The 26,555-nt window shown below is 41.4% G+C and overlaps 1 protein-coding gene across 3 annotated transcripts in view; it reads right to left on the bottom strand.

Annotated features, from left to right (window-relative positions):
- GRIA1 (glutamate ionotropic receptor AMPA type subunit 1) overlaps positions 1 to 26,555 on the bottom strand; it is a 368,086-nt gene that overhangs the window by 139,643 nt on the left and 201,888 nt on the right. For all 3 annotated transcript variants that reach the window (XR_008375243.1, XM_053566867.1, XM_053566868.1), the window contains exons 6-8: positions 21,812 to 21,973; positions 19,790 to 19,957; positions 11,292 to 11,396 (exon numbers count right to left, since the gene is read on the bottom strand). Coding sequence is in view for 2 of the 3 variants with exons in the window: in XM_053566867.1 (XP_053422842.1) it covers positions 11,292 to 11,396; positions 19,790 to 19,957; positions 21,812 to 21,973 (435 nt within the window). In the remaining variant the exon portion in view is untranslated. The remainder of the gene's footprint in view (positions 1 to 11,291; positions 11,397 to 19,789; positions 19,958 to 21,811; positions 21,974 to 26,555) is intronic.

The following is a 26,555-nucleotide window of genomic DNA, read 5'->3' as shown; positions in this document are numbered from 1 at the left end:
ACTAGATTTATAAGGCTCAGAAAGAGGCTTTAATTTTTAAAGATAGTGGTCCTTCAAGACTAGTATCATAAAACTATTATTGAAATCTATAAAAAAAATTGTATAGCTTGGCTTATATATAGCTACTTTTATATCAAAAGCTAGTAGAATAGTTGAATGTTGTAAACAAGCTTATTTTATTCCTTATTTTTGTAGGTAAATAAAGCATAATATCACCAGGGTCAGTAAAGACTGAGAGATGCTTCGCCTCATTCTTGAGCTTCATGTAAGCCAGTAGACTGAGAAATCTGTTTCCCCAGTTTGATAAAAAGAAACTGGAAAAGATTTTTGAAGAGACGTTGCACTATGCAGGTGAGAGTAAATTTCCTCTTTTCAGGAAATAGTTGGGTTATTATACAGCACTTTGATTTTCTACTAAGGATATGCACGACCTTTGATTCTACCTGAAAGTAAATCAGAGTTAGTGGTTGGTAAAGATTGGGGGCCACCATTCAAGAAAGTATTTAAACAATTCTAACAGTGAAAGGTCTTATTCTGTGTCTGGTTATAATTTTTGATCTCCTGTTTTCCATCTACCTCTAAAGATTCTTTGAATGTGGAAAATGAGTCTAGATGGTAGATCAGATTTTTTTTTAAGTAGGTGAAGTCTTAAAAAGAGATGATCAATATTCAACAAGACCCTAAAAAACAGAATTCAGCAACACAGCAACACATCAAACAAATTATACATCATGACTAACTCGGTTTTATCCTAGGGTCTCAAGGCTGGTTCTATATACGTAAATCTATAAGTATAATTCAGCACAAAAACAAATTAAAAAACAAAGACCTTGGTGTATGCCACACCTTCTGGGGGCAAGACATGATTGCAAGAGGGACTTTACCTACCAAATGTAATCAGTGTAACCGGCTTATTGTATCCTCAATGAATCCCCAACAATAAAAAAAAATAAATAACAAAGACCATATGATTCTCTCAATTGATGCAGAAAAAGCTTTTGATAATATCCAGCATCTCTTCATGATCAGAACACTTAAGAAAATTGGTATAGACGGGACATTTCTTAAACTGTTAGAGGGTATCTACAGCAAACCCACAGCCAATATTGTATTGAATGGAGTTAAATTGAAATCATTTCCACTCAGATCAGGAACCAAACAAGGCTGACCATTGTCTCCACTGCTCTTTAACATTGTAATGGAAGTTTTAGCCATCACAATTAGGGAAGAAAAGGCGATCAAGGGTATCCATATAGGGCCAGAAGAGATTAAACTTTCGCTCTTCGCAGATGATATGATTGTATATCTGGAAAACACCAGGGATTCTACTACAAAACTCTTAGAAGTGATCAAGGAATACAGAAGTGTCTCAGGTTACAAAATCAACATTCATAAATTGGTAGCCTTTATATATACCAACAATAGTCAAGCTGAAAAAACAGTGAAGGATTCTATTCCATTCACAGTAGTGCCAAAGAAGATGAAATATTTGGGAGTTTATCTAACAAAGGATGTGAAAGATCTCTATAAAGAGAACTATGAAACTCTAAGAAAAGAAATAGCTGAAAATGTTAAGAAATGGAAAAACATACCATGCTCATGGCTGGGAAGAATCAACATTGTTAAAATGTCCATACTACCCAAAGCAATATACAATTTTAATGCAATCTCTGTTAAAGCTCCACTGTCATACTTTAAAGATCTTGAAAAATAATACTTCATTTTATATGGAATCAGAAAAAACCTCGAATAGCGAAGACATTACTCAGAAATAAAAACAAAGCAGGAGGAATCACGCTACCAGACCTCAGACTATATTATAAATCGATAGTGATCAAAACAGCATGGTACTGGCACAAAAACAGAGAAGTAGATGTCTGGAACAGAATAGAGAAACAAGAGATGAATCCAGCTACTACTGTTATTTGATCTTTGACAGTGGGGAAAAGATTCCCTATTTAACAAATGGTGCTGGGTAAACTGGTTGGCAACCTGTAGAAGACTGAAACTGGACCACACCTTTCACCATTAATTAAGATAGACTCACTGGATTAAAGATTTAAACTTAAGACATGAAACTATAAAAATATTAGAGGAGAGTGCAGAGAAAACCCTTGAAGAAATCGGTCTGGGTGAGTATTTTATGAGGAGAACCCCCTGGGGAATTGAAGCAGCTTCAAAAATACACTACTGGGACCTGATCAAACTAAAAAGCTTCTGCACAGCCAAGAACACAGTAAGTAAAGCAAGCAAACAGCCCTCAGAATGGGAGAAGATATTTGCAGATTATGTCTTCGACAAAGGTTTAATAACCAGAATCCACAGAGTACTCAAACATATACGCAAGAAAAGAACAAGTGATCCCATCTCAGGCTGGGCAAGGGACTTGAAGAGAAACTTCTCTGAAGAAGACAGGCGCATGGCCTACAGACATATGAAAAAATGCTCATCATCTTTAATTATCAGAGAAATGCAAATCAAAACTACTAAAAATATTATCTAACTCCAGTAAGATTAGCCCATATCACAAAATCCCAAGATCAGAGATGTTTGCATGGATGTGGAGTAAAGGGAATACTTCTACACTGCTGGTGGGAATGCAAATTAATACATTCCTTTGGAAAGATGTTTGGAGAACACTTAGAGATCTAAAAATAGATCTGCCATTCAATCCTATAATTCCTCTACGAGGTATATACCCAGAAGACCAAAAATCACATTATAACAAAGATACTTGTACCGAATGTTTATTGCAGCCCAATTCATAATTGCTAAGTCATGGAAAAAGCCCAAGTGCCCATCGATCCACGAATGAATTAATAAATTGTGGTATATGTACACCATGGAATATTATGCAGCCTTAAAGAAAGATGGAGACTTTACCTCTTTCATGTTTACATGGATGGAGCTGGAACATATTCTTCTTAGTAAAGTATCTCAAGAATGAAAGAAAAAGTATCTAGTGCATTCGGCCCTACTATGAAACTAATTTATGGCTTTCATATGAAGGCTATAATCCAGTTATAACCTAAGAATTTGGGGAAGGGGGAGAGGGAGGGGAGAGAGGGGGGAGGATGAGTGTTGGGAGGGTGATTGGTGGGATTAGACCTATGGTGCATCTTACAAGGGTACATGTGAAACTTAGTAAATGTAGAATATAAATGTCTTAACACAATAACTAAGAAAATGCCAGGAAGGCTATGTTAACCAGTGTGATGAAAATGTGTCAAACGATCTATAAAACCAGTGTATGGTGCCCCATGATCGCATTAATGTGCACAGCTATGATTTAATAAAAGAAAAAAAAAGAGATGATCATAGAACTGAAAATTCAATTGATCTACCTTGCATAGTCATCAAATCAAATTTATACATTGATATCCCCAGGAAGTCTCTGAAGCCACAGCCCCTTACTTCCCAAAGTAAGATCAATTATAATCAATTTTTTACACAGTAAGTTCCCTATTGTGGCAAAGACAATTAGCTGACCACCAAGCATTGTTGTTTGCCTTCCATAATGGAGCCATTCGGGGGAGAATGTGGCTCCCTAGTCAGCAACTGCATTTCCCAGCCTGGTCTACTTCTATTTGGGTCAAGTGATTGGGTCCTGGCCAATGGAACCTAGTGAAAGTGATATAAATCTCTTCCAGGCCAGCCTCCAAAAATCTCCCTCATAGTTTCCATTTTCTTTCTTTCCTATCAATTAGCTGAATATTGACATCCATTCAGATGTCAAGTAAATAGTAGAGCCTCCATAAACCTGAGTCTCAGCCAAAATCCTCAGTACTCCCAAACTGGTCACTGAATGACTAAGAAATAAACTCATTTTGCATTAAAGAGTTGAGATATCAGAGTTTATCTGTTACAGAACCGAGGGCGATCTAAACTAACACACTTAATAGATTTGAAGTTAATAAATTTATGTGTAACTTCATCAAGTTACCCTTGATACGTTATTTAATTAAATTTGCCAGAATTTTTCCCCCTTAATTCTTGGAAGATCTATGAAATATGAGTGGGAGTAGGATGCTTCTTGATTGCTCCATAATATTCAATAAATTGCCCATTCATTTAATACACAGCCATTTATCTGCATGTGTTTACTCATGCCAGTATACCCTAGGCACTGAGGATAAAATACATTATACAAAATGGTCCCTGCTTTGAGACAGCTGACATTTTAGGACATTTAGGAGGAAGAAAAGAAAAGAATAAAGACAATACATATCCAGACCAAGAGTTGGCAAACTTTATCATGAGGGGGCCAGACAGCATTTTAGGCTCGGTGGATCATACAGTCTTTGCTGCAGGCACTCACCTCTGCTCTTGTAATGCAGAAGCTGTCGTAGGTAATAAACAGATGAACATGGCTATGGTTAAAAAGAAAAACTTTATAATTTTCACATGTCACAAATCATCTTCTTTTGATTTATGTCAACCATTTAAAAATACTAATGTAATCATTAGCTCATGAGCTATACAAAAATAGCTGGTAGGCTGAATTTGGCCTGTGGGTTGAAGTTTGCCAAACTTGGTCTAGATCAATCAACCAACAAAAATATATCAGAAAAAATAAGCACTATATGGGTGGCGCCTATGGCTCAGTGAGTAGGGTGCCGGCCCCATATGCCAAGGGTGGTGGGTTCAAACCCAGCCCTGGCCAAACTGCAACAAAAAAATAGCCAGGCGTTGTGGCGGGCGCCTATAGTCCCAGCTGCTTGGGAGGCTGAGGCAAGAGAATCGCGTAAGCCCAAGAGTTAGAGGTTGCTGTGAGCCATGTGACGCCACAGCACTCTACCGAGGGCAATAAAGTGAAACTCTGTCTCTACAAAAAAAAAAATAAATAAGCACTATGAAAAAAATGGGATAATGTGACTATGCTGGGTGAAAGGAAGGTTGGGCAGTGTTGGCATCTATCCAGGTGAGTTCTGAAGGACAAGGAGAAACGCAGCAAATGCAAACAGAGTGATAGAGAATGCCACGCAAAGGCAGCAAGGGCAAATGCCCTGAGGATAGAATGGACCAGATGTGCTTCAAGAATGAAAAGGCCAGTGTAGCTGGAGTAATGAGCTAGAGAAAGAAGAGCAGGAATGTCACCGAGAGGCATCAGGGGCTCTTACGGCCAAGGCAAGGGTTAGAACAGATTTTAACAGCAACAGGTAGTCCGTAAAAGTTTTTAAGCATAGGAGCAATGTAGTCCCTTGTATGTAGTAGACCCTCTGTAAGAGACAGTACAAACACAGCACAAGAGACAGTAACAAACTGGTCAATAAACAGAGGTGGTCAACATAAGAAACCAGGCCTGCTGTGCTGATTCACACATGTGGTGCATGTTTAGTCCATGAAAATTAGGTGGCCAATGTAGGGAGCTTCTACATTTCTGTATTTGGAAATTTTTGTCATAGCTCTTGTAGTGGAATGGTAGCCTTGTAGAGTGATAGGAACATGGCAGGACTTGTGACTGGTCGGGGGGCTACTCTTTGAGGCTGGGAAGGTGGCCTGTGCTCTGAGGTTAGCAGTAGAAATGGAGAGAAGTGGTAGGAGTGAGGCTATATCTTAAAGCTGTAACATGATTCAGTATGTCTAAAATCAGGTAGCAAGGACTTAAAGAAAAACTTCTATAGGGCATAGGGAATGAGGAATCATGGATTCTTTGGGATTTTAAGAGATTACTTTTGATATCAGCAGGACTTTCTTCCCCTTTGCTATTTTTTCCTGTCCAGTCTTTCATTCTAGTTATATAAAGTGTCAGAACTGGGGGTAAAAACTTGGGCAGGCAGGGCACAGTGGTGACTTAAATCAAGTAGAAATGAAAAGTAGGTACCACAGACTAAAAATTTTTGTGGGAACACTGGTGATGGGCAAAGATGGTTAAATCAATAATACTGGTCCCCACACCAGCGGTGCATCTTACAAGGGTATATGTGAAACTTGGTAAACGGTCTGTGAAGCTAGTAAATGATGCCCCATGAATATATCAATGTACACAGCTATGATTTAATAAAAAACAAAACAAAACAAAACAAAAATACTGGTCTCATAATATAAGATACAGGACAATTGTCTCTAAACTTATCCAGGGAGCAGCCATTTATCAGAATTAGTAATTCTATCCAATTCAGAAAGAGACTCCTAAATCAGTACCCCATAGTGAAGTGGTGTCTCTGAATATAATTTCCTGAAGATTGGATTTTAGCAGAGCCAGTATGTATTTTGGTATCTGAAGATCCTAACCTTTATGATGAAAAGATACTTAGAATACACACTCTTCAGCTGGATGTCAAGTTGAGTCCAGATACCGACAGGGTATGCTGGCACCTGAGTGGACAGGAAATAGACCTGAGGACCAGCAGTGTCTCCACGGACTGGAATCAGGAAGAAACAGCTCCTTTTCATTATACACATCAGGTAAGGCCATGTAATGTTCACTGAAACCAACACAACTAGGTCATCCTTGAAAATCTGAGAAATTACTTTGCTCAGGGGCTGATTGAGTAAAAAGCCCGAAGCCACAGATATAAAGGAATTGATTTTCTGCAAGGCGGATACCCTGTAAACAAAGAATGTTTAAGCTCACATTCGAAGGAAGGATTTAGTCATTGGAAAGTAAGTTTAAAAACAGCCTCGGGATCTGAAAAATAAAGCACAACCATTTGCTTGTGGATTTGAAGGTACTCTGTTATTTCTGCTTCCTGATTTATCTATTCCATGGGTTTACATAGCTTGACTCACCCAAATGCAATGCTGACATAAAATCCCTGTGACCTATAGAAAGGATTTTAAAAGTACAAAGAAAGAAACATGGGTTGAATGTTCATTTATGGGCAGGGTCTGCATTTCTGAAACCCCTAGTCCAGGCGGTGGGGTAGCAAGTTTTGTCTTGTTTAGTTCTAACGACAATCTGTGGGGTCAAGGAGTGTTACCACCTTTCTAGAGACGATTTATGGAGGCTAAATAATTTATTCAGGGTCACATGACTAGTAAAGATGAAAGCAGAGGCTTAAATTCTAGTCTGTCTGCCTCTAAAGCCTAAGCTCTTAACCACTGTGTCAGTGCATCTCATCAAACCCCCTTCAGAGTACCACCCAGACCTCTGCAGGTTGGAGAGGCTGATTTTACAATGTGTGTATATTTCTGGGCCTCATCTCTGTTTTCCAAAAGCAGACTACTCAGGGGCTGGGACTCAGGAATCTGCATTTTTAATAAGGTGTCCAGTAATTCTTCTGTTTGCTAAAGTTTGAGAGCCACTAATTCTAAAACAGGACCTTCACTGCTAAGGAGAATTTCTTGATGAAGAGCAAGTGTGGAAGAGATCAGAAAAAAAAAAAAAAAGAAAGAAAGAAAGAAAGAAAAAAGGATCCCAGTAGTCTCTGGGTAAGGTTTAGGGACAACTCAAAGGGATGGGAACCCTGGTCTTGGGAGTAATAATTGAGAAAGCTCACAACAATAGACAATTTATCAATTGATGAAGGTCCACTGCTCCACTTGCACAATCTAATTAAGGAAGAGACAGGTAAATGGAGGCTGGGGATGGTGGATCATGCTAGTAGTCCTAGCACTCTAGGAGGCTGAGGTGGGAGGATGACTTGAGACAAGGATTTTGAGACAAGCCTGAGCAAGAGTGAGACTTTGTCTCTATAAAAAAATAAAAAATTCACTGAGTGTGGTGGAACACATCTATAGCCCCAGCTACGCCGGAAGTTGAGGCAGAAGGATCAATTAAGCCCAAGAGTTTGAGGGTGCAATGAACTATGGACACCATTGAAAAAAAAAAAAAGCATCATATGGCATTGACAACCAGAGCCAGAGGTGAGAGTAGTTAGGGGTTTCATGACTCAATATCTCTCACTCACTCATTTTAAAGACTCATCTCTCACTCACTCATTTTAAAAAAGATGCTGAAGGCCACAAAGCTGGATGATGGCAGGACTTGGGTACAAGTCTTTGGCTTCTCTTCTCCTTTGTTGCACTGCTGCTTTATCTCCAAAATATCCAGTGTACCACAAATGTGTAAAAAAGGATCTGGCTGTATTTTTAAGCCATTCCACTACTCTGGGAGTAGGGGGGGCACAGACCAACATCCATAATTGGAGTATGACACACACATAGATGTTCATACACAATGTTGAAATGCCAATTTGTTTCACCCAGGAAATAGCAATATTTTTTCCCCTGAGGGAAAAGGGCCATTCTAAAGATTCTGAGGGACAGCCCAGGTCCACAGTCAACAATGTTCTATCTAGGAACAATCTGCTTTCCTGCTCCAGGCCTTACACAGAACAGCTACAACTTCTGTATGTTCATCTGTAAGACCGGGGTGGGGTGATAGCATCAGTTCTCTCCAGAATCTGAGAGGAAGATGGCCTGGGGAGGCTGTCACATGGCTGATATCCTTTCCTGGGGCAGCAAAATTCCCCCAGCTGCCACCCTCTGCCAGCCCATCAGTCATCAGAAATGTCCCGATTGTGTCACTCTGATATACTCAGCTTTAGCAGTGGCTGCAGCAGGATGAGAAGACTCAGGGACCTGAATTCAACCATAACTCATGGTGAGGACATAGGTGGCCTACTAGGCCCCTCTGCTTTGGCTTATCCATCTGGAAAAGGAGGCATATTGCTAAAGCTGATACTCTCACAACCCCACTGAGGAACAAAAAGCTTTGAAAGGGATAAACAAGCCATCCCAATGTTTTCCAGATTTCAGTTGTGTGCCACCTCTCTGACGTTTACCATATCTGCTAATGACCACTGATCCAGGCACTATTTGCTGAATGATGATCAGGTGCTAATAAAAACATGATCTGGTCCTATTATATGGATGTGGAAATTGAGAGTTGTAAGAAATAAGTGACTTAGCAGATGTCTACACCAGCAGCAGGAATCACAAGAATAGGAGATAACAAAAATGAACTGAGTCTTGGATTAATTCTGGATGAGCATAATTCACAGCAGATTTTTGTCCTCAGAGAGTTTCTTTGTACAATCACAATGTCAAAAGTTGGCTGAAAGTTGAACAGGCTCTTAGTGGCTACATTCATAGGCAAACAGAGCACCGTTGTTTGTACCTGCTGAAAGTTAACAGAGGTAGGGGGCCTACTGGAGCTGATTACTGAAGTATAGCCAGAAGGAGATGGAAAATGGGTTCTAGAAGCCCTAAAGTTGCTCATAGTCTAGGAAAAGCAGTAGTACACGTACACGCAGCTAGTGCAACAAAGGAGAAAGCGAAGTTTCTGGAGGAGTCAAGTGTGCCGTGGGAACACCATAGGACAAGAGGTGGCTTCTGTTGGGTGAGACGGTCTTGATGAAAGACAAGACATTTAAATTTTGTCTTTGTGGTAGGCAAAATATTGCCCCTCTGAAGATGCCCATGCCTTAGTTCCCAGAACCTGTGAATACATTATCTTATATGTCAAAAGGGAAATTATGGATATGATTAAGGTTATGTATAGCCTGGATGGGGAAATTATCTTGGATTCTTTGGGTGGGCCCAATCTAATTATATGAGTCCTTAAAAGCAGAGAATCTCTCCTAGCTATGGTCAAAGAGAAGGTGTGACGAGGAAAGAAGGGTCAGGGAAGGATGATGCTGCTGGTTTTGAAGATGAAGGAAGGGTGACATGGCCCAAGGAATATGGGTAACCTCTAGAATGAGCAAAAGGCAAAGAAGATTCTCTCCTGGAGCCTTTATAAAGAAAGAGAACCCTGCCAGCATCTTATTTTTAGCCTAACCAGACTCCAAGTCAGACCTCTAATCTTCAGAAGTGTAAGATGATAAATTCATATTGTTTTAAGCCAGTTTGTGGTAATTTGTTACAGAGCAATAGGAAACAGCTTTGAGGAACAGGATGAGTTGATGAACAGGATGAGATGGACTGTGAAGTACAAAGTGGATTCTAGACAAGACAGCAGGGAAGATGGGTTTAAAAGAGTTGAGGAAATAGAGTATATGTAGGGAACTTTCTACAATGATGGAAATTTTCTACCTTTTTGATCTTTAATGTGATAGCAATTAGCCACATGTGGCTATTGAGCACTTGACATGTGGCTAGTGTAACTGAGAAGCTCACTGTTCAATTTTAATTAATTTAAAATTAATTTTACATGGCCACACGTGTCTAGTGGCACATGTATTTGATAACACAGGCATAGAAAACATTAAGTCAGAGATATTAAGACCCAACTTTCAATGTGTCACCCCTAGCACTTTAGAACTTTTCATACCAGTCATTCAATCTATTCAATGATTCTATGAGGTCAGAAGGATTATGGTGACCCCATTTACCAGATGAGAGAATTAAGACACAGAGAACTTGAATAACTTATTCAGGATCCCACACTGGTAAGTGATGAAGTCAGGATTCAGTTTTTAGGATTCCAGGGCAGTATTTGGATATATAGCACTCTGCCAGCTCTATACTATGCCATGCAGTGCCTCTTGTCACCATGCTATCCACAGCAGGAATTAGAAATGTGAATGAAAGCCATGGGCAGAGAACTAGAGGTTGCCATGAGAGGCCAGAAAAGGTTTTCCTGGAGAATAACATTTCCTTTGAGTACTGAAGGCTGAAGAGGGATAGGCTAGGCAAAAGAAGGGAGTAAGGTAGAGGAAATGCCAGGCAGAGGGAAAATTTGAGAAGGCTCAGTAGTAAGTAAGAACATGGGGTATTCAATGAAGTGAAAGACACTCAGGGTGACTGAAGTTGAAAGAGGAAGGAAATGTGTGTTAAAGGTTAAAGTTGAAGAAACTGACAGAGGCCAGAGCACATAGGCTGTAGTAGAATTCTGAATGTTATTCCGAGGATTTGAATGGTGTTCCAAGGATGTGAATGTTACTAAAAAAATTAATATACATATATATGTATATATAAACTTTTAACAAATCTTACATTTGTGTAGATAATAGAGTGCATGTGACTAAGTTTAGATTAACAGAATATGGTTAATTTCATCAATAATCATTATTCCCAATTCAGAATCTCTCAGGAATGGCAGTGGATTTTTGAAAGTATCAATTACTTTGTATTTTTAAAATGCTTTCCTAAACTTAGGGTTTTCACAAATGTAGAGATGTCTATGTCCATTTTGAAGATGAGTGAATGGATTCTCAGAGAAGGAGCATGATTTGCCAAAATGGTTAGTGGCAAAGTCAAGTCAGCTGAGAATCTGTATTGCCTGATTCTCTTCAAAGATCCTTTCCAGGAAAGGTGGACTCATAGGTCCCTCAGCTCTGGCCAGAATCCCTGCTCAGGCCTCTCTCTTCTCCCTATGGAATGGAAGAAAAAATGGCCCTTACCTTCCTGATGCCATCATGTTTCATTTCAATCACATGGAGGGTGTAGTTGGTCCGGCGTCCTTTCTCATTAAACTGCACATTTCCTGTCAGACCTTCAAACCGCACCTGGAGAACAAAGCCAAGTGTGAGACAATGAACCCAGAAGATACACTTTGAGTTTGTTTTGTTTTTTCTGCTGAAGTATTAAATTAATAGAAATCCAGAACCCAAGAATGTTCCTTGGGACAAGGTCTTGATGCAGCCTAAATGCTAAATCTCTCTACTCCCTTGCCCACGGTATGCACCAGCACCAGCTCACAGATCTCTTTTCCCATGAACTGGGATTCATCCTGAAAATTATTTCTATCCTTTACTTTAGGCAAAAACAGTAGAACCTCGGTAAGTTGACTACCCAAGTGACTATAATAAACTGGTCAACATATGGAGATGGTCAATAAAAGGAACTTCCCTTGAGTACATGTGGTATATGTCTAGTCTATGAAAATTAGGTCAACTTAAGGAGGTGCTTAATATATGGAGGTTGTCGTCTATTGAGGTTTTACTGTACTTAAAATGGGTCAGAGTGCAACTAATGTGAAATCTTTGTGCCATCTCTAATAAAACATCCCACCACATCACTGCCATGACCATCCCCTTCCTCAGACATACATTTGAAGATAAAGCAAATGAGGGGGCCTGCAAAGTAAAGGAATTGGTGTGCCATCACTAGCAAGTCAGAAGACCCAGGGCTAGTGGCCTTATGATGCCTTGGACTGTGCTTGAAAATGGATTCTTAAATCCTTTTCGAGTCCAAGGAATAAAATACTTGGGAATATAAAGACTTAGATTTGACCACAAATTTCCCTTAACTGCCGAGAGACCTTGGGTGTTTTACCTCCTGAAGCCTCCAGTTTCCAAAATTCCTGCCCTCTCTACCTTGAATGACAATAGCTTATGTGAAAGTGGTGTGAAAACTTGAAGCATCAGAGGACAAACCCATTACATTCAGGCCAGAGCATTCAAGATTTTAAAGATGTCTCAGTTGATTAAAATAAAATTTGCATTGGAATCCCAAAATATGCTGCAAGAGATTTCTTTTTCACACATGAGCCAAATCAAACATCCATAGCCTCATATCTTCAAGTTTATAATATTCAAAGCCAGAGATCAACATGAGGATCCAAGACTGTTAGGGCAAAGTCTGCTGCTCCATAGGTGACAAGTAAATGCCAAGCAAGTCCACTCTCAAATTGAGAACATGTCTAGCTATGCATCACCAGCTCGGGCACAAGAAACCACATCTCTGATGGTGACCTGCCATGTGTCCTCAGCAACCTCTTGCCTAACGCCAACAAGGTGGGTCTCCACCAACTTGTCAGCAATGCAAATCCAAGACTGAATCAGCATTCTTTATTTTAACCCCCTTCAAATAGTTTAAAAGGAAGTATTGTAGAATTTTCTCTTTTTTCTGACAGTAGCTAGCTCCTCTGTCTTTCACAGGTATAAGAATAGCTGGGGAGTATGTGTATTTGAGAGTGAAAAAGAGAGAATATGTGTGTGTGTGTGTGTATGCATGTGTGTGTCTGTTCAGAGGCTGACCCTCTTGTCACCTTCTGGTTTGAAGTCTCAGTGGGGAGGCCATGACAGACTTAGAGCACAGAGTAAATTATACAACAAGCTCTTCACTTTCTTAGATGAAATCTGGAGAAATCTCCAGCTCTGGAAACGTCTGGGCTATCTTTGCTTTTCAGAAAGAAAACAAAGCACAGATCCTGTGATGAAGGATAAAAGGAGGGAGTAATTTCCTTCTATCAGCAACTTCACCATCTTTTCCTCTAACCTGTCTTTGCTTTCCTATTGGTTCACGTTCAAGATCGGGCTGTTAGGTTGCTGGGTGCCAGCTAAATAACTCATTTGGAAAAACAGACTGGGATGGCTGTGGGTAGATGACTCTGGATGGTAGATTGATTTGCTCAAACAGAAAAAAGTGTCATTGATGATCCAAATGGGTGTCTGGCCCTAGTCTCAAGTATCATACTAATTATCAATACAGCATATTAGTATGGCTGATTGCATAATTTCTCTGTGACTCAGTTTCCTCATTATTTTAATGGAAGCAATTAAAGTTAATTATGTCTGAAGGTTGTTTTAAGGATTAAATGAGGTATTTTATGAACAATGCTTGGCCCATGGTGAGTATTCAACAGGTGCCAGATGCTCTTATTATTGTTACTAATAGTGACACTAATACTACCACCACTTTCCATATGTTTTGTGTTTGTGAAGCACTTGCCCACATGATTTCATCTATAGTCATGGGAACCCCCTGAGGTAAGCCATTTAGAGATTATGATCTTCATTTACGTGATAAAAGTAAAAAAATCTGGGAGGTAAAGAAGTCTACTCAAGAATTACTACTAACAAGAGGCAGAGAAAGGTCTCAGACGCAGAGCTTCTGATATCTTCTCATGTCTTCACAGGTCATCAGCTCAGGCACAACAAACCATATTCTCTAATGGTGACCTACCCTGTGTCCTCAGCAACCTCTTGCCTAACGCCAATGAGGGGTGTCCACCAATACAGTGGTCTCTCAAACACGGGTCCTATGACTCTGCTAGGCTTCAGATGGGCAACACGAAAATGCACACCAATGTTGTCTTCTGCCTGCTTTCTTCTATTCCTGCTGGGTATTTCCAACATCATACTCTTATTCCTAACCATGTGGCCATGGGCTTGTCACTACATTTATCTGGTTTTTAGTTTTCTCCTCAAAGAACCGAAGCTCTTAGCACATTGCTGGGACAGAAGTGTACAATGTGTGGTTTAGATTATTTAGATGAGGGTGAGGATGATGATGATGATGACCATTACTGCACTGTATAAAGTGGGTAGAAGGTATGGAAAATAAGAAGGTCTCAAATTGAGGTCTTGGGTCTGACACATTCCTTTTTTAGAACGGGGGACTCTTTTAGCAGAAAGGAGGATTTCATCATTGTTACTTTTACATGCCTTTTGCAGTTTCTAATAAGGCCAAGGGTCCAACCTGAAAAGTTCTAGTGACCTGAGGGCTCCTTGTAGTTTTACAGTGATTTCATAAAAGGTTGCTTATGTGATGTTCGCAGAAACCTAGTGAGTAGCTACAGTGGAGGTTTTTGGCCCATTTTACAGGTAAGATTACTGAGACTCAGAACTCATGTCACCTGACTCCAAGATTCACAGTAATTCTCTGAGAGGCCAGTTTTATATACACTGTGATAAATCAAAGTATCAGAGAATGAGAAAGTAGACATCCCAGAACCACCACCCATGATGGCAAGGAGAGGTCAAGAGAATAGCTCAGCCCCAGACCACTTATCATGGGGAGTCAAGACTCTGAGTCAGAGCAAGAAGCTTCTCAGAAACATGTTGAAAGTGCTATCCCCATCCATCAGGTCTGACTTCTGGGCAGATATCCTCCCTCCCCACTCTGCAGGGGACTGAGGTCAGATTGATGGAGCCTGGGCGTTTCTCCTTGTTCCTGCTCCCGGAACTCCTATCACTATCCTGGAGCCCAACTCCCTCCATAAAAGATGGAGGATTAAACCTTGGATTTCCTGTAAATGGTACTGGGTTACTGCTCAGCGTCTGCCACCAGTGGGAGGCCAAAGCATACCTTTTCTTTCCCACCTAGTGCCAGGAGTGCTGGTTAATGTCTTAGCCATCTTAATGACAACATTCAGTGACACTTATCTTCAGGGATGGTAAGAAAGACTTTATTCAGGATCATAGCTACAGTATAGGGACCACTGCAATGGGGTCTTATAATGGGGGAGAGAGGTTGGGCTCAACTCTGAATACAGCTTAGGCAAGTGGGAATTTAATAACCTGGGACAGGATGGGGGTCAGTGAATGGAAAATTACTACGAGGAGACATCAGGGATAATAGGGCAGGGAGATCAGACATCACCTGGGGGATGAACAACCTAATCGTGGGGGTTTTGCTAAAACGACTTAGCAGGATTCTTTGTTAAAATTTGATTTTATAAGAAATGCACCGATGGGCCTCAATGGAAGTTTGGGAGCCTGAGTAAAGTTTGGCTGAGGAAAGAATCTTTGTTTGTTGCCAGTACTGACTCTTCTCCTCCCTCACTGGAACCTGAAAAGTAGCTATGGGGGAGACAGACAAGACACTCTGGACCCAGAGCTTCTACAGGGTGTCCCAAAAGTCACCCATAAAGATGCCATGCATAGGGAAAATAGGAAATTGCAGCTAAATGTATCTTTATTTACAAAATATTCATTATAAAATTTTCAAAGAGGTGGGCAACACATAGAGAATACTTTGTAAACATTTTTCCCTGTATGACACCTTCACAGTCCCCTCCTGTGGGTCCTTCTCTTGGATGCTACTTGTGAGGCCTGTGGGCTGCGTTCCAGCTGCACCACATCTTAGTTATTGAAGTCAGGGCAAATATGAGGACCCCTCTGAGCTTTCACTTTTCCATTTGAACAATGGAATGAATAATCTTGGTTTCTCTCATGCAGTTTCCCTGAAGTTCATAGAAGAATATACAATATGCTTTCTGATAATTTTGACTCTTATAATAAGCCAGTGGGAAAGGTGATGCTAAAAGGATTCTGTCTATTTAGAAGATGAGGAAATCAGGCTAGAAAAGTTGGGCAATTAGCTTAAGATCCCCTAAATAGTGCTTGGTGGAGCCTCGGTTAAAACCTGGCTCTTCTCATCCTAACTCTTTCCAGGCTGGCAGGATGCTCACCTTATACCTTTCCTCTGATCTCCTGCTGAGCCTCATTGGCGTCCCCACCCAGAACCTCCAAAACCTGATTTACTCCTTATTCAAGTTTTCCCTTCCTTTAAGGTGTATGTGGCCATCCACCTCAGTTTGCTTAGGCTACTCCAGTCTATATCTCTCGCTATCAAAAGGCCCCATCACACTCTTACAGGAGGCGTTGTTCACATCCGGGCTGCTCAGTGATGGCATTCTGCTCTGACCAGCACCACAGCCCTTCATCTGCACCTTCCTAGCTATTATTTCTCCTAGGCTTGTCTTGCCTTTGGAATTGGATTGTGATATTTCTCATAGGCTTGTCTTGCCTTTGGAATTGGATTGTGAGTCCTGAAAGGCAGGGACTGTGTCTCAGCACTCTAATGGCTCAGCCCTCTGCAGACTCTGTCTAGCAAAGCTGGGTATATCTTCACTTCCATGTACTTAACTGTTGTTGGCTCGCAGACTATAAAAACAGACTAAGAGAGATGGTCACTATTCAGGGCTCATATTCTAAATATGAGTTCCTGGGATGAGCTTCTATGACCAGCTCTGTTTCCACCCTCCCTGGTCATGCAAAAATATGTATAAGTACATGTGTGCATATTTCTGAGAAAAAGAGTAAACAGATTTTGTTGTTGTTATTAAGTCATCCTCAAATGCCTTTAACCTTCTAAATGTTAAGAACCTGACTTGGGGATTTGGGTCTTCTCTGCCAGCCAGAGGCAACATATGGGTACCCTAATCCCACCTCCTTCCTGGAGTGCCCAGGGCTTCTAAGATGTGGGTACATTAATATTCTGAACAGCTCCCTAGATGGCAGGCAGGCTGATTATTTTCATTCTGCTAGGAAAATCACAGCTGGGTTGGAGGATATTGCCCAAGGCCATGTGTTGCTGGGGGCTGAGCCATAGCTCCTGAGTCTTGGCTGTCAGGCTGGGCCTTTGGAGCTTCAGAGCAGTTAAGCACAGAAAGAGAGGTGTCAACTAAAGGTGGGTTGGAGTTCACTAGCTAGCTGTACAATCTTGGGATGTTTTATAACCTATCTGAAGCTCAGTTTCTCCATTTGCAAAATATACTTAATAAAACTGGCTACCTCTGGGCATCATAGAGGACTCAACGAGATAGTGCATATGAACAGCCTGGTACATAGTAAGCCCTTATGGCATCAAACCTATTACTGCCATGTTAGAATTTAACTCCCCAGACTGCTGGCCCTCCAGGAAGGCTATGCTGGGCCTCTGGGGCTAACTCACAGACATCCCGGCTCTAACACAAACTGACCCACAGGTTTCCTTCCACTGTGCCATCCAGAGGCCAGTGGTCAGGAGAGCAGAGAGATCTGAGCTTCTGAGCCCTCAGTTCCAAGCACTGGTTACCATCATGATCTACCCAGCCTTTGGTGGTCTAGAAGGGGGAATGGCTGGACAGTGGCCATGACTATGCGGAGGAAGGCCCCAGTGGTCACCGCTCACAATGCCCCTAAGCCATAGGACAGGTTTGGCTTAGGCAGGAGGAGGAGCCCTGAATTGGTGTGTGGTGTAGCCTCCACTGCTAAGCGGCTGTGTGACCCTGGGTGAGTCACTACCCACTCTAGATCTGCTGTCTCAGTTACAAAGTGAGGGGGAATGTAAGTCAGTAATCTCTCAGGTCTCTTTTAGCAATAAACTCTTTTGATTCTAGGTGCTTTTTGAAGATTTGAAAAAGAATAAGTTTGAATCTCTGATCTTAGGGTCAAAATGTTCTGGCTTTTTTGTTATTTGTTTTGATTTTGTAGTATAGTTTTTCTTTATTTTGTTTTCTCCATAGACACTGGAGGGAGTTTCTTCTCTTATCCAGAGCACACAGTAGGGCCTCAGGAAGCAGTTAATTAAAAGAAGGAGTGCACGCGTGCACATGCATCTTGGCTCTAAGACAAAAGAAAAGAGGTCAATATTCTTCTGACTAAAGCAACTGCTCAAACCTTATGAGGGCAGAAGTAGAAAAATAGGTATATATTATAATCAGAAGGATGTGGGTCATACCATAAGAAAATAAAATTGAGACTGGAAATTCTTAGAGCCAGTTGAGACTTGGCTCCTCATTTTCAATGATAAGGAAAGGTAAGTCTGCAGGAGAGCTAAATGAATATGTCAAGATTACCCAGAGAGCCAGGTGCCCAGCTAGGCATGGAGCCCAGCTCTCCTGCCTGCTGGCTCAGAGTCCTTCCACTCTGCCTCACCTCCCAGGCTTCATCACTGCTGTAGTGGTGTCAGAATACCCTTTCAGGGACTCCATTAAGATGGGAGAGGCAAGGGAGTGGGAAGGTTGTGAAGGCAAGGGTCAGTCCCTGGGACCTTCGGAAACCATCTCACATTGCAAACAGAATCTGTCTCGACTGTGAAGCTTGGAATTGCATTTTCAATAAGCTGAGGGGGAGGCACTGCCCCTTTGGCAATCATTCTGGAAGCTGCCTCGTGTCTGCTCTTGCTGTCTGGTGACTTGGGGGGCACCTTGTGCAGGGACCCAGGGAGGCAGAAATGGCTGGGAAGGTCCTCCTTTGCACAGTCCTCCCACAGTTAGCAGGGCTCTTGTTAAGCTTCATTCCAAAGGATGGAACTCCTCATTCTCCTCTATGACAAGGCGCTTCATCAGGGCTGAGGAACAGCTGGTGAGGTTCCTTTCTCGTCTCTTTCTCCAGGTTGTGAAAACTGCTAGCATTATGCACATGTGGAAATGGAAATAGTTGTACATTTTGCTCTACATTTATCCCTCATTCAGAAAAATGCCTTTTCCCCCTCAGGATCTGCAATTTATCTTCTGCTGAATGTAGTCTTAAAAGTCTTACCTGGGCAACACCACTGGTTGGGAAGTGGGGTTCTAAGGGGCACTGCTGTCTCACCACTGTGCCTGATGCCCTGTCTTCCTTGTGCAGTAAGCAATGCCATCCTTTTCCAGGGCCTTTGGAAAGACATCCTCTCTATCAGGAGGCATCAGAGGCATAATATGGTGCTATTTGTTAGGACCATGGCTTGGACTTGAGGTCCTTCTAGAGATTTCTAGGACCTCCAAGAATGAAAAAGCTGAGGCATGTTGGCAGGATCCTCTAACCCAGGGATGTTAAATATACAACCATATGTACCACTGTCTCATCCTGCTTCCACAGCAGACACATCACTGATGGAATATTTATACTTCCCCCTCTACCTGGATTCAGCCTCCGAATCCATTGCACAGCCAGTTGATTGGAATGGGCACAGATATTTTCTATCTTTGTTTTTCAGCTGTTCTTAAGTGCCAATAAAGTTGATGCCTACAAGGCTGAGAAGCAAGAAGGTAGCATCAGAAGTACTAAGAAATATTTTCTGGGTCTCCCCACACAGTAGGTCCTCACAGAATGTGTGCAGAGAGCAAGGGTAATAGAGAAATCCAGAAAATCATGGCAAGAGGGGCGTGTCTCCAGGACACTGCTCACCTGGCTCAGTTTCATCCCATTCCAGTTTCAAGTCCCCTTTCTAAACACACAGTATCACTAGCTTTCCTTTTTCAGTCTAATTGCTAAGCAGAAAACACAGCTTTTACACTATAAGAAATGATTATTCCATATTATTTGCTTTAAAAATTTTTTTTTATGTGTGTGCTGAGAGACACAAATGCAATGCAGTCATTGTTCCAAACTTCAGGTGTGCTCTTCCTTAAAAAAAAAAAAAAAGTAGTTGTGTCTTGCCCAAGACTGAGGCTCCCGTGAGATGGGGCAACCATTGCCAGCCTTACCTGCTGCAGAGCTCTCTGGATGTCAATCCCCTGGCCCCAGGGCACAGCTGGGTTCGCCAGACAGTCCCCAGCATTTCCTCGCCGGGAGATATCAATCCTCTGCCTGCGCAGGCTCTGGAAAGCCTCAGCCATCACCTTCACCCCATCATATGTAAGCGCAGAAGTGTACTAGTGGGAGGAATGGAGACAGTTAACTACCAGAGAGAACTGGTGGGGAGGTAGGCATGGGGCTCTGTTTAGGAATGTGTTTTCTGGTACAGGAGGCCAGATGCAGGCTATAAGTGGGGAGACTGTGGTGATCCAGGGAGGGATTGCCTGCACTTTCAGGTGATGTCATGATTTATTCAGGAGCTGCTGTTCCACCACACTGGCCAATGTTGCCCTCTTGAATTGTGAGTTCAACATCACTGGCTATGACTTTTGAAGAAAAGCCAAAATTCTAGATTTTTGCATGCAATCTTGCAATTTTTAAAATGGTGGTTCATTTGGGGAAAGAAATGTATAGTCTAAATGTAACACATCTGCAGGCCAGAGACAGTCCATGGAAAACCAGATATGGTCATTCCTTGGAAGCCATGGGACTTGTTTAGTCTATCATCCCTTGTGACAATAAGAGAAAAAGTAATAATCCAAAAAGGGTGACCCCTAATTTCTGCATGTGGCTCAACTAAGAGAAAAGTTTCCCCTGGTGCTTACTCATGACAACTATCAATTCTTTTGCCTCCTGACAAAAGGGGGGCTAGGATGTGGGTGAAACAAAACCAGGATAACAGTCGAGGAGAATATTTCCTAGTTTTGAGACGCACACCAGATTTCTTCACTAACTTGTTCCTAATTCCTATAATGTTGTCTAGTTCACAATTCAGAGTTGAAGAATTAATGTGTAAGTCTTTTTCTAGTTTTTAACTTTAATTCTATCACTTCTTTTTTAAAAATGATATTACATTCATATTATTTTTTTAATCTGCTCAAGTATTTTGAAAAATTTGTGGAGTATTCACATATTAATTAACTCCTATGTGGTTTGCTCATTGTTTTAAAGCATATCTTGGGATTTTGTTTATTTAAACTCACATCAAAACAAGTCCTCATCCTTGAAGAGTTAAATAGTTTAAACAATAGCACAATGAGAAGTATCTTAGTTAAATGGTCCACCACTTACAAAAATAAATTGAGCGTGTGGCAAGGCAAAGTCTGGCAAAGATTCACTGTTTGCCCCAGGTAAATAAACGTAGCCTCAGAATCCTTCTCAACACAATCTTCCACACAGCCACTACCAATCTATTTGATTTTTTATGAGGGAAAAAAATTACTTTCTATCCTTATTCTAAACCATTCTCGATTTTGGTTGCAGGATTTAGAGCTGCATTGATGGTAAGCGAGAGGCAGATAGTCTGCGCATACTTGAGGTCTGACCCTTCCAGGTTCTCTTAATTTTCAGCTGGGCAAATAGCTGACCAGCAGAAGGGCCACCTCACTACACAACTCAAGGAGGTTTCAGCCACAAAGCAATAAGCATCCCTCCGAGCTGTGCTACACGGTGGCTCTGCCCAGAGGAGAACCGCCACTTACCAGCCTCAGGGGTTAATTTTCTGAGATATGGTCAATGCAACTGAGAAGAAGATTGTGTGGCTTCTTTTCCTTTCTGCTGGGCAAATGCTGAGCAAATGGCTATGATTTAAGCAACTATCCTGGACTCCAATGTAGCAGCCCTATGCCGAGGACAGCAAAGCAAGACAGTAAGAGAATCCTGGGCATTTGATGATTGTGGAGCCATTGCACACTTCCCGGACTGCTGACTCTTAAACTTTGTTTACATCAGGGAAAAACTAAGTGTCTAACTTGTTCAACCTATTGTCATTTTGGGTTGTCTGACCTTTGCACCTCACATCCTTCTATCTTTATAAATACATCTCCCTTAGTGTGTTGCTTTTAGAAAACCCATTCCTTTCCAAAGACTAACACAATCTGGAAATCTGGGGGAGAGGCCGGTCCTTTGCTGCCGGCTGCTCTTGTGCTGACCTTGGGTCTCTTCCAGTCCACCCGGGTGTGGTCTCGAGCATCGCTGTTCTTCCATTGCTGCATGATCTTGGCTGGGATGGTGTCGGTGTAGTTCACCAACTGGAAACCTGTCACATTGGCCCCACTCTCCTTGAATTTGTTCAAGTCAATGTCCATGAAGCCCTGAGGAGGAGAAAGGAGGGAGAAGTCAGAACATGCTGCCAGGTTAAATCATCTTCTTGTGCTGCAGAATCACAGCATTTCCCATCCTGTTCTGTGGAGCTGACTCAAAGCAATGGCTGTGTCTCCCTCCCTTCCGAACCTGTTACCACTTAGTACACAAGTTAGCACAATGGTGAAATGGACTTGATCAGGAGCTGGCATGCCAGGGTTGAAGTGCTGGCTCTGCCACTTGAAAGCTACTAGTTATACTACCATGGACTAGGTTACCTGACAGTATTCTTATCTGAATAATGGAGTTCAGGAGGTTGGGCAGAAGATGTACTATGGTGGCAAATGTCAAGTGTGTGGTGCAGAGTGAGTGATCAGTATGTGGCACCTAAAATTATTATGGTGCTCCAGATATATGGGACAAATTCCCTTCCTCCGCTTTTTTAGGAGAAGAGGAGTCTGAAGTTCATTGGGGTGAGCTCCTATGAGTTCCACAAGGCCACAGAGGTGGAAGAGACTGGGTTCTGATCTGGGTCTTCATCCACTCCACCCCCCGTGTGTTTTCCTGTATAACAGACCAGCTCTTTGTCACTGAAGAGGCCTAACCAACTCTACATCCATGAGCATTCTTAATCAGAACCAGACTTTCCAGCTCATTTGGTGAAGTTCACTCAAACTCAAGAAGCCTTCAACCTGAGAAGGAAATCTTGTGTTTGTACATAATATTCAAGAGTAGACAGTACTTTCATACCAATGGCCCCTTTTCACTTTATTGCTTTACTATGTATAAGGTAAAATTTAAATGTCTGCTCGGCAGATAAAGAAACTGAAACACAGTGAGAAACTGACTTGCATAAAGTCTTTCATTCAGTGAGTTAGCAGCTGAGAGAGGACAGAACTAAGGCAATTTGTTCACTCAATTGCTCACTCATGCACTTGCTCATTAGTTATTCAACAGACATTTTTGAAAAGCTATAGCATGCTATTCTAAGAGCAAATAAAACAAATTCCTTCTCTCATGGAGCTTATATTCTATGGGAAAAACAAGCAATAAACAAGCAAGTAAATATGCAGCATAGAAAAGTTCAATCTAGTTCAGTAAACTGGTGGTAGCAATGGGTCCTATGAAGACAGACAAAGCTGAATAAATGAGTGGGGGTCAGGGGAGCAATGTCACGCTTTGAAGGGAATGATCAGGATGAGCCTCCTCGAGGAGGTGGTGTCAGCACAAGGATCGGAGGAAAGCCAAGCTTGCGACTGAGCTTTGGGGATATTTGGGGAAGAGCATTCTGAGCAAAGCCCCAGAGATGGGAGGATGTTGAAGGGGCAATAAGGAGGCTGGTGTCACTGCAGCACCATGTGTGACTGGAGATAGGGTGGGAAGGGAGGTCAGAGTGACCACCTCAGACTAGGGAGAGCTTTGTGTTAAGGTGAGGGTCTTTTTATTTTATTTTTTTGTATAATTGGAGGTCTGCTGCAGGTAATGGAGCATAAAGCCAATGCTCTTTCAGTTACACGGCTCGGGGAAACTGTTGAATCCTAATGAGTGAAATGGGAGATTAGTATGATGGAGGCGGGGACAGCTGCTCACTGGCAGACAAAAGAACTAAGCGCTGGTCCCAGCTCCATCTTTGGGTCTTACAGCCCTGCCTGCATCTCTGAATTTCTCATGGCCTTCGTCCAGTTTTCTTATGTGAAAGAATAGACTTCATGATTTGGAGATACCTCTCTCCCCACCCATGTCTCTACAGGTCTGTGATTCTTTATTGTTTTTATTTTTTACCTCATTTTTTAAAATTTAATTAAAATCATAGCTGTATACATGTATAGGGTACAACGTGATGGTTTGATATATAATGTGGAATGCTTAAATCAAACTGATTAACATATCCATCACTCACTTATTTTTTGTTGTAAGACATTTAAAATTTACTCTTAGTTATTTTGAAATATATCCTTGCATTGTGCCTATTAGGTGAGATCCCATCAAATGCCCTCCCTCCTCCCAGCAATCACTCTCCAACCTTACCTCCCCTCTCCCTTCTCACCCCTCCCTCTGGCTAGACTATATGTTTATCATTTATGTTTTATCATTTCTATAAGTGTGTATTTATGTATTGGTTTCATAATAGTATTGAGCACACTGGATACCTTTTTTCATTCTTGAGATACTTCACTAAGGAGAATGTGTTCTGACTCCATCCAGGTAAACATAAAAGATACACTCTGTCTTTTTATGTCTGAACAGTATTCCATGATATACATATACCAAAATTTGTTAATCTATTAAGGGGTTGATGGGCATTTGGGTTGCTTCCACAACTTGGTAATTATGAATTGGGCTGCAATAAACATTCTAGTGCAAATGTGTTTGTGGTAAAATGATTTTTGTTCTTCTGGGTAGATACCTAATAATGGGATTGCAGGATAAAAGATTAGGAGCACTCAAAGTCTTTGTCCTTGCTATTGTCTCTGCCTGGTAATGATTATTTTTCTGGCTGGCTCCTTCCATCTTTGAGATCTCAGCTAGAATGACATCTCTTCAAAGAGGGCTTACTTATCTAAAGATCCAATTTTTGCTCTGTGGTAGACACTGTCAGCATCATGTTCATTTCCATTCTCCTTTATACACTGGTATTCTACTTGATATACTAACTGCAAACACTTGCTGCTCCACCTACCTGCAAGGTAAGCCAGTCATGTTGGGGAGTTAATGCACCTAGAAGCAGCTCTTAACCAAAAACAGATGGGGAGTTAGGAGATAAAAGCCTCAGAATCCTCCTTCCTGGGTGGCACAACCCCACAAGTTCTGCACTAACATCTAGAGAGGGACTGTGCTCCTGCAGTTGCCGGCAGTGTGTCTTGATGATGCACCTTTATAGGCTGCCCTCCCTGCCCTGATTTCCTGTTGGTGTTTCCCAGGGATTGCACCCAAAGAAACCACTTGTATTTGAATCCTTGTCTTAGGAATTGCTTTTGGAAGAACACCCCAGGCAATCACCTCTATCTCAGCGCCCTGCTAGGTTTCTCCAGAGCGCTTCTCACCGTTTGAGACTCTCTTGTTTACTCTGTGTTTCCTGGTCTTTCCTTCTCTCATTAGAATGTCAGCTTTATGAGAGAAGGCCCTTTTCTGTCTTGGTTGCTGATGTGTCCTAGAATCTGCACCTAGAACAATGCCTGCCATAGAATGGGTACATAATATATATTTGTTTAATGAAAAAATTAAAACCAGAGACCTTCCTCAAGCAAGAATGCCAGTTAGTCAGGGGTCATATGACCAGCAAGCAGCAAACACCAGTGGATGAATTTTGTAAAAAAGAGAAACTCAGTTTGGAAAGACCTCTGAGATTAACTTGTTCTGTAGCCACAGTTTACAGAATTTCTCAGAGGTAAGCGATTTGCACAACAGTACTAGCCAGCTGTCAGTAAAGGGGAAGTCAGAATTAGGTTCCCCTACCCAATACGCATTCCAAGATGTTACACTAAGTGCACAGCCACCCCAGGACTGGTTAAAAGCTAGTACTCAGTGCAGAGATTTTCCATTGTTTTTTAGAGACCTTAAAAAGAACAACTTGATCATAAAATAACTACTGAGAGAATAAAATGGAAATCATCTCCTGCAGTCACATTCTGTCACTTGAAAATCTATAGCAAAGGTTATCTACCCAAAAGAAAAAAAATTTTACCACAAGGACATCTGCATTAGAAAGTTTATTTCAGCTCAATTCATAATCAGCAAGACATGGAAGCAACCCAAATCCCCATCAACTCATGAATGGTTTAACAAATTATGGCACAGGTATACCATGAAGTACTATTCACCCATAATAAAGATAAAGAATTTACATGTTTTATATTTACCTGAATGGAGTTGAAATACATACTTCTTAGTAAAGTATCACAAGAATGGAAAAGCAAGTATCCAATGTACTCAATACTAATATGAAACCATTATATAAACAACTACATGTCCACACAAAAGAAAAACACATGTTTATTTAAGTGAGGGGGAGGAGGGAAAGGGGAGGGGGAAGGAGGAATTGGCAAGTTCTCCCCTAATGTGCACACTGTAAATGTATACAGCATACCCCCTGGGTGAAGGGCTCAACTACAACTTGAACTTTTCTTGGAAGTGAAAACAATGTAACCTAAATATTTGTACCCTCATATTAACCTAAAATTAAAAAAATATATGTAGCAAGTCCCTAGAAATTTTGTACATTTCCATCTCAAACATAATGGAGGCCAAAGGAAATGGCAGAGTTTATTCAAACTGAAGAGCTGTTCAACCCCATCGCCAGAACGTCTGACTACAAGGTTAGTGGAGCCAAACCTCAGTGACATACAATCAAACTGATGTGATCATCCAAACTTTCTTGTCTCTCTGCGAAAGGATGAACAAAGAAGGATAAAACACATTCAGAGCTGTAATGTTAAGTAAAAGAAACAAAATTAGGAAATAACTCAGGGGTGTCAATGTATGTTCATCTAACAGCTGACGTCTCTCCTGTTATTTAAAATTTCATGCTGGTAATGATAACCTTGCATCTCTATAAGGTGCCTTGTCCCTGAGAAATGAGTCCCTTAGTATTAC

Source organism: Nycticebus coucang, chromosome 17, assembly GCF_027406575.1.
Source record: "Nycticebus coucang isolate mNycCou1 chromosome 17, mNycCou1.pri, whole genome shotgun sequence".
Classification (NCBI taxonomy): domain Eukaryota; kingdom Metazoa; phylum Chordata; class Mammalia; order Primates; family Lorisidae; genus Nycticebus; species Nycticebus coucang.
Note: the sequence above shows the minus strand (reverse complement) of the source record. Positions and strands in the feature narration are given on the sequence as shown.